General features: G+C 34.0%; 1 protein-coding gene across 3 annotated transcripts in view; it reads right to left on the bottom strand.

Moving 5' to 3' along the window:
- SCAMP1 (secretory carrier membrane protein 1) overlaps window positions 1–13,717 on the bottom strand; it is a 104,636-nt gene that overhangs the window by 42,507 nt on the left and 48,412 nt on the right. For all 3 annotated transcript variants that reach the window (XM_029216960.1, XM_029216963.1, XM_029216961.1), the window contains 2 exons: window positions 13,555–13,683; window positions 9,136–9,295 (listed from right to left, as the gene is read on the bottom strand). In XM_029216960.1, coding sequence (XP_029072793.1) covers window positions 9,136–9,295; window positions 13,555–13,683 — 289 coding nt within the window. The remainder of the gene's footprint in view (window positions 1–9,135; window positions 9,296–13,554; window positions 13,684–13,717) is intronic.

Below are 13,717 nucleotides of genomic sequence, written 5' to 3'. Positions count from 1 at the left end.
TATTTTGGAGATTAATCCTTTGTCTGTTGATTCGTTTGCAAATATTTTCTCCCACTCTGAGGGTTGTCTTTTTGTCTTGTTTATGGTCTCCTTTGCTGTGCAAAAGCTTTGAAGTTTCATTAGGTCCCATTTCTTTATTTTTGTTTTTATTTCCATTACTCTAGGAGGTGGATCAAAAAAGATCTTGCTATGATTTATGTCAAAGAGTGTTCTTCCTATGTTTTCCCCTAAGAGTTTTATAGTGTCCGGTCTTACATTTAGGTCTCTAATCCATTTTGAGTTTATTTTTGTGTATGGTGTTAGGGAGGGTTCTAATTTCATTCTTTTACATGTAGTTGCCCAGTTTTCCCAGCACCACTTATTGAAGAGACTGTCTTTTCTCCATTGTATATCCTAACCTCCTTTGTCATAGATTAGTTGACCATAGGTGCGTGGCTTTATCTCTGGGCTTTCTATCTTGTTCCATTAATCTATGTTTCTGTTTTTGTGCCAGTACCATATTATCTTGATTACTGTAGCTTTGTAGTATAGTCTGAAGTCAGGGAGTCTGATCCCTCCAGCTCCGTTTTTTTCCCTCAGGACTGCTTTGGCTATTCGGGGTCTTTTGTGTCTCCATACAAAGTTTAAGATTTTTTGTTCTACTTCCGTAAAAAATGCCATTGGTAATTTGATAGGGATTGCGCTGAATCTGTAGATTGCTTTGGGTAGTATAGTCATTTGCAAAATATTGATTCTTCCAATCCAAGAACATCGTATATTTCTCCATCTGTTAGCATCATCTTTAATTTCTTTCATCAGCATCTTATAGTTTTCTGCCTACAGTTCTTTTGTCTCCCTAGGTAGGTTTATTCCTAGGTATTTTATTCTTTTTGTTGCAATGGTAAATGGGAGTGTTTCCTTAATTTCTCTTTCAGATTTTTCATCATTAGTGTATAGGAATGCAAGAGATTTCTGTGCATTAATTTTGTATCCTGCAACTTTACCAAATTCATTGATTAGCTCTAGTAGCTTGCTGGTGGCATCTTTAGGATTCTCTATGTATAGTATCATGTCATCTGCAAACAGTGACAGTTTTACTTCTTCTTTTCCAATTTGTATTCCTTTTATTTGTTTTTCTTCTCTGATTGCCGTGGCTAGGACTTCCAAAACTATGTTGAATAATAGTCGTGAGAGTGGACATCCTTGTCTTGTTCCTGATCTTAGAGGAAATGCTTTCAGTATTTCACCACTGAGAATAATGTTTGCTGTGGGTTTGTTGTATATGGCCTTCATTATGTTGAGGTAGGTTCCCTCTATGCCTACTTTCAGGAGAGTTTTTTATCATAAACGGGTGTTGAATTTTGTCAAAAGCTTTTTCTGTATCTATTGAGATGATCATATGGTCTTTCTTCTTCAATTTGTTAATATGGTGTATCACATTGATTGATTTGCGTATACTGAAGAATCCTTGCATCCCTGGGATAAATCCCACTTCATCACGGTGTATGATCCTTTTAATGTGTTGTTGGATTCTGTTTGCTAGTATTTTGTTGAGGATTTTTGCATCTATATTCATCAGTGATACTGGTCTGTAATTTTCTATTTTTGTAGTATCTTTATCTGGTTTTGGTATAAAGGTGATAGTGGTCTCATAGAATGAGTTTGGGAGTGTTCCTTCCTCTGCAATTTTTTGGAAGAGTTTGAGAAGGATGGGTGTTAGCTCTTTATTCTAAACGTTTGAAAGAATTCACCTGTGAAACCATCTGGTCCTGGACTTTTGTTTGTTCGAAGATTTTTAATCACAGTTTCAATTTCATTACTTGTGATTGGTCTGTTCATATTTTCTATTTCTTGCTGGTTCAGTCTTGGAAGGCTATACCTTTCTAAGAATTTGTCCACTTCTTCCAGGTTGTCCATTTTATTGGCATAGATTTGCTTGTAGTAGTCTCTTAGGATGCTTGTATTTCTGCAGTGTCTGTTGTAACTTTCCTTTTTCATTTCTAATTTTATTGATTTGAGTCCTCTCCCTCTTTTTCTTGATGAGTCTGGTTAATGGTTTATCAATTTTATTTATCTTCTCAAAGAACCAGCTTTTAGTTTTATTGATCTTTGCTACTGTTTTCTTTGTTTCTATTTCATTTATTTCTGCTCTAATCTTTATGATCTCTTTCCTTCTGCTAACTTTGGGTTTTGTCTGTTCTTCTTTCTCTAGTTCCTTTAGGTGTAAAGTTAGATGGTTTGAGATTTTTCCTGTTTCTTGAGGTAGGCTTGTATAGCTATAAACTTCCCTCTTAGAACTGCCTTTGCTGCATCCCATAGGTTTTGGATCATCGTGTTTTCACTGTCATTTGTCTCTAAGTATTTTTTGATTTCTTCAGTGATCTCTTGGTTATTTAGTAACACATTGTTTAGCCTCCATGTGTTGGTGTTTTTTACGTGCTTTTTTCCCTGTAATTGATTTCTAATATCATAGCATTGTGGTCAGAAAAGATGCTTGATATGATTTCAGTTTTCTTAAATTTACTGAGGCTTGATTTGTTACCCAAGATTTGATCTATCCTGGAGAATGTTCCATGTGCACTTGAGAAGAAAGTGTAATCTGCTGTTTCTGGATGGAATGTCCTATAAATATCAATTAAATCTATCTGGTCTATGGTGTCATTTAAAGCTTGTGTTTCCTTATTAATTTTATGTTTGGATGATCTGTCCATTGGTGTAAGTGAGGTGTTAAAGTCCCCCACTATTATTGTGTTACTGTCGATTTCCTCTTTTATAGCTGTTAGCAGTTGCCTTATGTATTGAGGTGCTCCTATGCTGGGTGCATATATATTTATAATTGTTATATCTTCTTCTTGGATTGATCCCTTGATCATTATGTAGTGTCCTTCCTTGTCTCTTGTAACATTTTTTATTTTAAAGTCTATTTTATCTGATATGAGTATTGCTACTCCAGCTTTCTTTTGATTTCCATTTGCATGGAATATCTTTTTCCATCCCCCCACTTTCAGTCTGTATGTGTCCCTAGGTCTGAAGTGGGTCTCCTGTAGACAGCATATAGATGGGTCTTGTTTTTGTATCCATTCAGCAAGCCTGTGTCTTTTGGTTGGAGCATTTAATCCATTCACGTTTAAGGTAGTTATCGATATGTATGTTCCTGTTACCATTTTCTTAATTGTTTTGGGTTTGTTTTTGCAGGTCCTTTTTTTCTCTTGTGTTTCCCACTTAGAGAAGTTCCTTTAGCATTTGTTGTAGAGCTGGTTTGGTGGTGCTGAATTCTCTTAGCTTTTGCTTGTCTGTAAAGCTTTTGATTTCTCCATCAAATCTGAATGAGGTTGTTGCCAGGTAGAGTAATCTTGGTGTAGGTTCTTCCCTTTCATCACTTTAAATACGTCACGCCACTCTCTTCTGGCTTGTAGAGCTTCTGCTGAGAAATCAGCTCTTAGCCTTATGGGAGTTCCCTTGTATGTTATTTGTCGTTTTTCCCTTGCTGCTTTCAATAATTTTTCTTTGTCTTTAACTTTTGCCAATTTGATTTCTATGTGTCTTGGCGTGTTTCTCCTTGAGTTTATCCTGTATGGGACTCTCTGTGCTTCCTGGACTTGGGTGGCTATTTCCTTTCCCATGTTAGGGAAGTTTTCGACTATAATCTCTTCAAATATTTTCTCGGGTCCTTTCTCTCTCTCTTCTCCTTCTGGGACCCCTATAATGCGAATGTTGTTGGTGTTTAATGTTGTCCCAGAGGTCTCTTAGGCTGTCTTCATTTCTTTTCATTCTTTTTTCTTTATTCTGTTCCGCAGCAGTGACTTCCACCATCCTGTCTTCCAGGTCACTTATCCGTTCTTCTGCCTCAATTATTCTGCTATTGATTCCTTCTAGTGTAGTTTTCATTTACAGTTACTCTATTGTTCATCTCTGTTTGTTTGTTCTTTAATTCTTCTAGGTCTTTGTTAAACATTTCTTGCATCTGCTCAATCTTTGCCTCCGTTCTTTTTCCGAGGTCCTGGATCATCTTCACTATCATTATTCTGAATTCTTTTTATGGAAGGTTCCCTATCTCCACTTCATTTAGTTGTTTTTCTGGGGTTTTATCTTGTTCCTTCATCTGGTACATAGCCCTCTGCCTTTTCATCTTGTCTATCTTTCTGTGAATGTGGTTTTTGTTCCACAGGCTGCAGGATTGTAGCTCTTCTTGCTTCTGCTCCAGACAACGTTTTTTAAAGTTTATTTTTATCAAGCAATACAAAGAACCTACATACACTTTAGTGTACATTATGATTCCTCCAGGTTAGACTGGGGTACCAAAGGACAATGAACTAAAAGCAGCAAAAAATAACATAACAAGTAATGGTTTTATGGATCATCAAAAGTAAATGATAAAACCTAACAAAAACAAAAATATAAAACATTCCAGCTACCATTTGTTGACCACCTTTAAAGACAAATATTTTGTACATATTATCTCTAATCTTATCAACTCTGCAAATATTATGCCCAATTTACACTCAAAAAACTGAGAGGTTTTACTGCATTTTCATAACAGCACACAGCTTTTAAGTGGGGAAGCCAGAATTCTAACCCTTTCTCAGTCTGTTTCCAATAATCATACTTTTTCAACAAAACACTGCTTCATTAATAATTACCTAATATTTTAAAGTATTTACATAATGCCTGGTGATTTGTGGAAGCATAAAATTAAGAATAAAGTTAGTCTTTTAAAAAATATGTAAATGACAAAATGACAACTCTGAGTTTAATTCTGATACCTAATAAACTTAATTTTGAAAAGCACATACGCTTGAAACTTCTCTATAAAATTCTCCTTCAGATTCAGGCAATGGGATTAATTCAGGGAGGTCAAAGTCCTTTGCATGTATCAGTAAAAGGAGCTTCTTGGTTGAAAACTAATGTAACTGAGCAGGACCCTATGGGGCCTTCCAGGGACAGACCATTCATTCCCTCATATCCTCGACTGTAGCTCCTCTCTGAAGTACCTAGATAATAATATCTGATGCACACTTCTGGGGTTGTTTTATAGATGCTAAAACTACCACCAAATAGAAGAAATTAACTACTTGACAAGCATGAGCATGTAGCCCCCAGACCTACTGGTGCCTAAGGATTGATAACGTTAACCCCTGTTACGTCACCAACAACCAGTCAAAGAATTGTGTGTGAGCTGATCACATACCCTGGGACACCCTTCCCTCACCTTGCCTTTCAAAATGTTTTGCTGAAACACTTCAGGGAGTTCAGGGGTTTTTGAGCATGAGCCACCCGTTCTCCTTGTGTGGTACCTTTACAATAAATGCTGCACTTTCCTTCACCACAACCCAGTGGCAGTAGATTGGCTTTACTGCACACAGGTGAGTGGACCCAAGTTTGGTTCAGTAACACTAAGAGAAGTCATATTCATATAGAACAGTATTTTATACAGTTTAAAACTCATCTTTTTCATGGACATTCTGATATTTCAGTGGTTCCAGTAAAAACAAGGTCTTGGGTTTTCTTTTTTCTGATTTCAGAGAAGAATGTTTATTAAAAACTTAAATCCTCAAAAAGATAATCCAAGAAGACTCACTTGAAAATAACTAATCTTCTATTTAGAGATATATCAGAGGTATGATATCAGTATTAAATTACTCTGTATTTCAAATTTTGGGGGTGTTTGAATATTACTCTGTTTTAATGTATAAATTCTACTAGCCAAGTTTCAGTAATACCTACTTTTAAACTTATTTATATATTATATGTTTCTACAGGGCAAGTACCATGTCTTCTTTGTATCTCCAGCCTAATATATACTGTCTGTATTCAGTGAGTGATTAATTTAACCTTAGTACTTATTTTCTAACTGCTTTACAATCATTAGTTATTTATCTTAACATCTCCCTAAGAGCATCAAGTGAACTCAATAACAAACTTGCAAATGAAATACTGAAACAGAAACTCAGATGACACTGGAAAACCAACTTCTCATGCATGGTAACTAATTTTAAAATGATTATTCCTAAAGAGAATCAACCTTTATCACATTTTAAACTCATTAAATGTAATTATCAGTATGATTTAGTATATGAGATTATTGATTATAATCACTTAAATGTAGCTTTAAATTTTTTCAGTAGGCTCCAAAGCTATTAGCAAATACTTTAACTCCATCTAAAGGCATTTTATAATTCAGTTAAAACAATTATATTTTTCTTCCCAGCTTCTTCCCAAAGGTTTACTCAGCCATCATGTTATTAAGCAAAATACAACAAATTCTTGATAACAAAGTTAACTATTAACCTTTAAAAAGGATTTACTTTTAGATTATGAGTCAACAGGGAGGCAAAGAAGGAGATAAACTTACAAATGCAACTTCAACTGACTTCAACTGACTAAGCAACTATGCAACTTCAACTGACTAAGGGACAAAAAACAAAGAACTGATCATTCTAGAATAAAGACTTCCTAATATGCCCTCTAGTTATTTTCAGCATCCCACGACAAAGCTAACAGCTACTCTAGAAACTTGGAATTACCACCTATCTACAAGGGGGGAAAAAAAAAATTCACCAGACAACTAAAAAAAAAAAATCTGATCACATTCTCAGACCTAATGTCCCTCTAACTTGTATGTTTGCAATGACTGGTTTATTCTAAAATCAATCCCTGCCATGTTTTTCTTATTGCTTACCATTCTTTTCTTCACTTTTAGGGAAACCTGAAGAAATCAAGTTCACAGTAGGTATTTAAATATGGCAATAGAGGCAAATACATCATTAGTCAGAGAAGAATAAAACTTGAAAAACTTTTAAAAAGCACTTTAGCTTCACTCCAGAGTCTGATTAATAAAAACTAAATGCTTTCAATAACAACTTGGTTTAAGAAATATGTGCATCTGGCCTAAAAGATTTTAGTTACCCATTTTCTACTGACGTAATATGTTCAGATGCTTGTGTTTCATTTCTTAATCATCAGTCTTGAAACAGAATATGAAACACTTGCACATCCTGTGACTCTGCCCCTTCTCAAAAGGCAGTAATCCCTGTCAAAATTGATCTCAAATAAAGCACTTACGTGAATACGTAAAGTCTATTTAAAACCCTGTATTTAATAGAAATAATCATACCCAATGTATCTGGTTTAAGATTTCCATATTTAAGGGAGAAATCTGTCATCAGTAGATGTTTAAAAAAGCTTACCAGATACTTCAGAAGAGACTTAACAGACCCAGAAACCACTGGCAATCTGGGTGAAGAAAATGCCAAAGTTATACACTGAGAAGGTATATTAATTAATGATTTAAAATACTTTCAACTTTCCCCTAAAAAAACTATTCCTCTCAGTTCTGCTCCAAACAGTAAAGCCCAGATAATTAACATATTTGTGATACATATACTCTAAAGGGTTGAGATGCAGCTAAGAATTTAGCCCAGGGGTTAATAATGCCAGAAGTAAAAATGTTCCACAAAGCATTTTTACTTCCACTGGCAAAGAAAGGGAATAAAAGGAACCAAGTGACTTCAAGTGATAAATGGCAGAAAACTGGCTTTTTATAGTTTGTTCTGGCTACATTTGTCACAGAAGGCTTAAAATTCAAAGTCTCTAGTTTCAGGTCATTTTCAAAGTCTCAAAGACATCCCCATTCCCACCCACAAGCATCATTACAGATACACTGGTAACACGATGGAAGCAGGCAAGCAGAGGCCACGTCAAAAAATTTAAAAACTTGTGAGCCAGACTTAGATAACAAGGAAAAGAGCAGCAGTAACTCTCCTCCTGTTCACACAAGGAGTAAATAGGTCCCTTTTATTCTTCTCCAACCTACATCTATAGGGGTGCCCCTCCCCATTCCTTGATAACCAACCTCTCACGTTCCATTAGATCCAAAGATTTTCCTCCCTCTCCCTCCTCCCATCTATTTTCTTCCCTTCATTCCATTTCTAACCAATTTAGTTTTCTGTTGAATGACATCTTTTTTCTCCAAATTCCCTAATCTTCCCCCTTCTCCTTCTTTTTCGTTTTCTGTTTACCTATCTGCGTTTCTAATTTCATTTGGCAGGGCTTTGGGGGATGGGGGTGGTGATACACATTCTGAATAATCAAATTTTTTGTTCAAATAGTAAAAAAAAAAGTTAAACAACTGAATGTGGCCCTCTAATTTCCCTAATATGTCATCTGCACAATACATGCCTATTTCCTAGTAATGCTGCTCCTCATACCTGAGAGTTGAAAGAGGTTTGTTATTCATAAATGAGTTTACTCAAATAAAAATAAGTTGATAAACAATTGAATACATGGACTCATCTAGGGCTATCATCTAAATCAGCATTTCCCAATGTTTATTTCCTAAAGCAAGAGTCCAACAAGGTACTCAACACACACACACACAAATAATGGTTTCATGGTCATATCACAAAGCACATGAGGCTCTTAAAGAAGTCTAAGAAATTCTAAAATGAAGAAACTTATTTAATTTTATTATCCCACTGTTCCCAAACTTAAGCTAATGAACTTTTTTTTCTACAACACCTAGTAATACCCCACAGAACACGCATTTAAGAAATGTTAATCCTAACCATTGATTAAAATATACCATGCAAAGTAGTATAGTTAATCTTATAGTCTAAACAGTTGTAAAACGTTACTGCATTTTGAAAAACCAAAAATGAATTTCCACAGAAAATAATTACCAAGTTGCCAGGTGAAAAGTGACTCACTTTAAATATCACATGTATATTCACCCTACCTAGGCTACCTAGGTTCATTTAAAAATTAGGCTTTAATCACCACTTCTGATTTTTTCTGAAGGGGAGAATAAAAAGCAAAATTTTCTTTAAAGTCAAATGTATCATATGGAATAGAATCTTTTACAAATATTAAGACCTAAGATTGTTCTCATTTTTCCCTCATTCATTTTCATGTTTGATCTTTTTCTCAAGTGGGAGAAAAGAATGGGATATTATTTGTTACAAAGTCAAATGAATACACGAGCATGTTATATACGGACTTAATACACAGAGATGTTATATACGGACTTTTCTGAAGGTATATTATACAATAATAAAAAATATGAAAAATGAAAATATGTCACTTTTCCCTTTAAGGTGTACTACAAATTATTTACTTCACAGGTTTTAAAGAGCATATTTTAAAGTACACACATTTTACCTGAAAGCTCCGTAAAGTGGTCTGTACCAACAGACAAATGAACAAGGAGTAAAAAGCAAGAACCACAGGATACTCAATCCAAAATCAACCCCTCTTGGAGGATCAACACAAAACCAAGCCAAGCATCCGAAGATATTTAGAAACAGTGTTACAGCATGGACTGTGGAATCAAAAAACAAAATAGAAAAGAAATGTTTACATTCAATTTATGTGTTCAATTCAACAAAAATTATAAATGAAAAAATACTTCCTAAGAGCAAGTGTATTCTACCTCATGTTTCCATTTAGTATTTTTCAAAACATTGTTGCTATCTCTTACATGTCTGATTTGAAAACAGAGTATTCACAGGTAGAAGAGTCCTAATACATGCACTGTTTGGCAAAAATTCTTTTGGGCCTCCCCTAACAGGCAATTACACAGCTAAACCAGAGACGCACAACCTTAAGGGGTTCTCCCCTGGGAAGGAACCATGTGATGACATGTGATGTGTCTCTTGACTCAAGGCCCAAGCAGAAAAATAGTGGCTGCCAGGAAAAGAACCGGGACTTGAGAGGAAAAAGATCCTACACTCAGAACTATAATTTTTACAGAATGGGGCTGCAGGCTCCTCGCAGTGTGAACTACACAAGAGAAGAGAAAATAGAGAAGTGCCCTGCGCAATCTCACTGTAACATTTTTAAGCAATAAAATTAACTCGAATCATTGGACTAAAAACACTAACACAGCAGAAACTTCCAGTGACTATACAGTCAATCTATAAGGATTATTAACTCATCTTCATAAAGCTGTCCACTTTTTAAGGTCCTGGGATTAAAAACAATGTTCTGGTAGGGGATTACACTAATTTAAAAAGAAAAAAAGAAGTTTACTATGATGCACTTTACCTGCTGTGGCAGATCTTTCTTTCCGTTAACACAAATAGATCTTGGCAAATTCTTCCTGTACTGTTAGTAATTACTTTCCCTGACAGACCAAAACCCAAAAATCTGAGTAACATCTAAGGACACCATGATCCTAAAGAACAACATTTACCCATTATAATTAATAACTTTTTAAATAATTTTTTAAATTTATTCACAGGCTGAATTTATTACAAGAAAGAAATTATTTCAGAAAAGTTAAAATACTGTTTAATGTAAGCTACCAATACAATAAAAATATACAACAAGCCACTACTTTAATTAAAAATAACAAAGGGAAAACCAAGTGAATGTAAATTTTAAAAATCAACATACATCAAAAAAACTTTAAAATCTCTTTAAATTATTAATCAAATAAAATTAATACTTACTGAACAAGGTATAAACACATTCTAGGATGCCTCTAAATTTGCTCTCATCTAACAACCAGATAAACACACAAACTCCACAGAAGGAGAGAGAGCTCCAGAGGAGGAATGAAAACACCTGGGTTATAGTGATATAATATTGAGCTAATCAACCTCTGTGCATTTCAATTTTTCAGCAGGAGAAATGCAGGAGGCTCTTCCAGCTTTAAAATTCCACCCTATTCTACTACACAGGAAAGACTCTTACTTATTCCCATTAGGATTTCTAACTCATGAAAGCTAGCTTACTAATAAATTTACTCAAAATCCTTCACCTCGAAATAAAAGTAGTTCTGTTAAGGGCTTAAAAACAGAATTCAAGAGATTGTGAGATATTATTCTGTAATATTAAGTGGCATCCAATTGCCTAAAAAAGTTTTAAATGTTCAGAACATTCTAACTCAAATTTCAACCTCCAAAGAAATAAATTTCAAGGTTTATCTCCTAACCTGTTTAAGAAAAAAAAGACAGACTATATCGGTATGAGTATTTTAAAGTTCACAAAAATTCTTCCAAGTATAGATAAAAATATCAATTAAATTTTGTGTAATCTATTAAAATTTTTTCTATGTGTTTTCATAGTAACCAACAACCATGATCAATAATAGGTCATTTGTTTGCACCCCAATGAAGAGGAAACGTCTAGGCCTACTTACTAAACAATCAGTCCACTTACATAGAGATCAAAAAACACATAGAAAGGCAAGGTAATGTGAAATGCATGATTCTATGTTGCTAATTTCAATCCAACTCCAATCCACTTGGTGGGTTCCAAGTGTAGGTAAAACAATAAGAAAATTTTAGGCCATTTCGTTTACATGATTTCCAAGTTGAATGACCCTCCTTCTTATAAAATTTCAATTTGCTTTATTAAGCACTCAAATCTGGTATTAGTGGACCTAAATTTGCAACTATCACTAGAATCTAAATTTGCAACTACTACTCTTCTTGCTAAGTTCTGCATTACAATATAGCTACCTAAAATAAACAAATTTACGACAATATATTATCTTCCTCACTAAGTGGTCTTTAATGTAGCTGGATATTTTTCTTTCTCTTTAAATTCAAGAGTATACTCAAAGAGGTTGAGATTCATTTCATAGCGGTATTTCTAATTGCTTCAGTTCCTTTAGAGTGAAAATTATTTGCTTCAAGTAAGGTAACTTTGAAACCATATCTTCATCATATTTGGGTTTAAAATGTAAATTACTTCTTTATTTTGGTACTTTGTAGGTGGTATAACATGGAAATCTAGATGCTGGGATCTAGAGTCAAGCTATCCAACCCAACCTTACTTGCTGTGTAATCTTGGACAAGTTACCTCAAATTCTCTAAGCTTTAGTTTCCCAATCTATAAAACTAGATAATATAGTAGCTGCTTCATAACATGGTTAAGAGTTAATAACATAATGTATATAAAGTGATTAGTTCTGTGCCTGGCACAAAGTATTGATAAATCCTCCATAAATGTTATCTCTTGTTATAATTATTAGTACAATGTGAAAGCATCAGTCAACTCCAAAATCAGTAACAAGATGACACTTCTTGAAAATAATTTATTAAAACAACCTATATTTTATGAAATTTAGAGATAGTGCTGAACTAGCACTAGATCTTACTTTGTTCCAGGTAATGCTTCTTCAAATTGGAACCTTAACTGGATGGAATCTTGAGCCCTCTTTGAATAGTTAACAGATCTGCAAACTGAATAGGGCTAGGAAAAACTATAGCCAACTATATTATTTCTAAGAACCTCAGAAAGTTATCTATTTCTAAGACAAAACAGACCTATTTTGAAACAATCAGCATTGGTAAAGCAGTTAACCATTCAGTTAAAATTAATCATCTCCCCCATTCGATCTCTATTTACTAAATTCCTTATAGAATTTTCTTCCAACACCCATCTCCCCCATTTAAAGTGCTTTTTCACTAAAGTCAAAGAACTTATACTTAAAATGTGAGGCCAATTTCTGCTCATTAAGAAAATAATTATTTTATAATCTACATATATTTTATGATTTATTGATTAAATAAAATATGAGTTGTTTAGTATGGACATATATGAAATCAAAACCTTTAAAAATAAAAATATGTACTACTATTGACACTCAGGATTAACCAAAGAAATCAGATTAACAACATAACTCAAAAGAAACTAAGAGTTAAAAAGGTACTATCCATAAGGAATCATTTCTCATATTCCAAAGCAGTTTCACAAATGTGAAGAAGACTCCTAAAAGATTTTGAGGAAAATGATCTCATATACTTGGTGGAGGGAGGCTCCCTAATCATACAGTAAGAACATAAAAATTTCCTCCAACGAGAGTTTACTCCACAATGTGTCCATTAACCCAGCAACTGTGCAGATGAGAAGTCATGACAGCTACCTCTCTTACTGACACAATGATGTTAAATGGGGCTGAGACTGCTGTTTGGAATAAAAATGCAACAGAGTAAGTGGGAATTCTGTGTACATACAAAAAACTGGTAACAGATTGACATTTAGTTTTAATATTCCATGTGTCATAATTATATTCAAAGCAATGTGAACATCACAGCCTAAAATGTATGTCCTAACGTTCTATTTAATGAAACATCCTATACTAGTTAGGCACTTCCAATAATAAAAGTATTCCTCACCACTTGAAAATGAAAAGTAAATTGTGCTCAAAGCTCTAAGAAAAATAGTTTATAATATTTCAATATTTTATGCCCCTTTTAAAAAGTCATAATGCTTTAATAGCCTTCATTTGCATAAAAATCATATGAGTAATTTTTTCAAAGCAAATATTGCCTCGATAACATTTTGCAGGGAGAAAGGATCATTGAAAATTCTACTGTATGATAGGGAAGTCCTTTCCTCAAAAGAATGCCAGTTCTCAATATATAGGTCTTCCTCAGCTAAGAACTTAGATTGTCACATAGTATACAATTTTGACATACCTAAATACGACATGATTCACTCAAAATTAAAATATCTATAGGAAAAGACCAATTTATGATACTACCCTTATATGAGTTTTAAAAAAGTAGATTTTGACAATAAGATATAAACTTTTTCAAATAAATATATAATTTGTTCTATACTCACACATCCATAAGTAGTACATAATCTTTACTGTCTTTTGGAATTCTACAGGAATGTCTACAGAAAAATCCTGATAGAAACAAGGTCCCACAGGAAAATTGTCAGGAAGAGGTGGCCAATTGTTTTTTCTCCCTGCAAATAAAAAAACAAAGTTATTTATATAAGG

This window comes from Monodon monoceros, unplaced genomic scaffold (assembly GCF_005190385.1).
Source record: "Monodon monoceros isolate NGI ecotype Baffin Bay Population unplaced genomic scaffold, NGI_Narwhal_1 Super_Scaffold_12, whole genome shotgun sequence".
NCBI classification, from domain to species: Eukaryota; Metazoa; Chordata; class Mammalia; order Artiodactyla; family Monodontidae; genus Monodon; species Monodon monoceros.
Note: the sequence above shows the minus strand (reverse complement) of the source record. Positions and strands in the feature narration are given on the sequence as shown.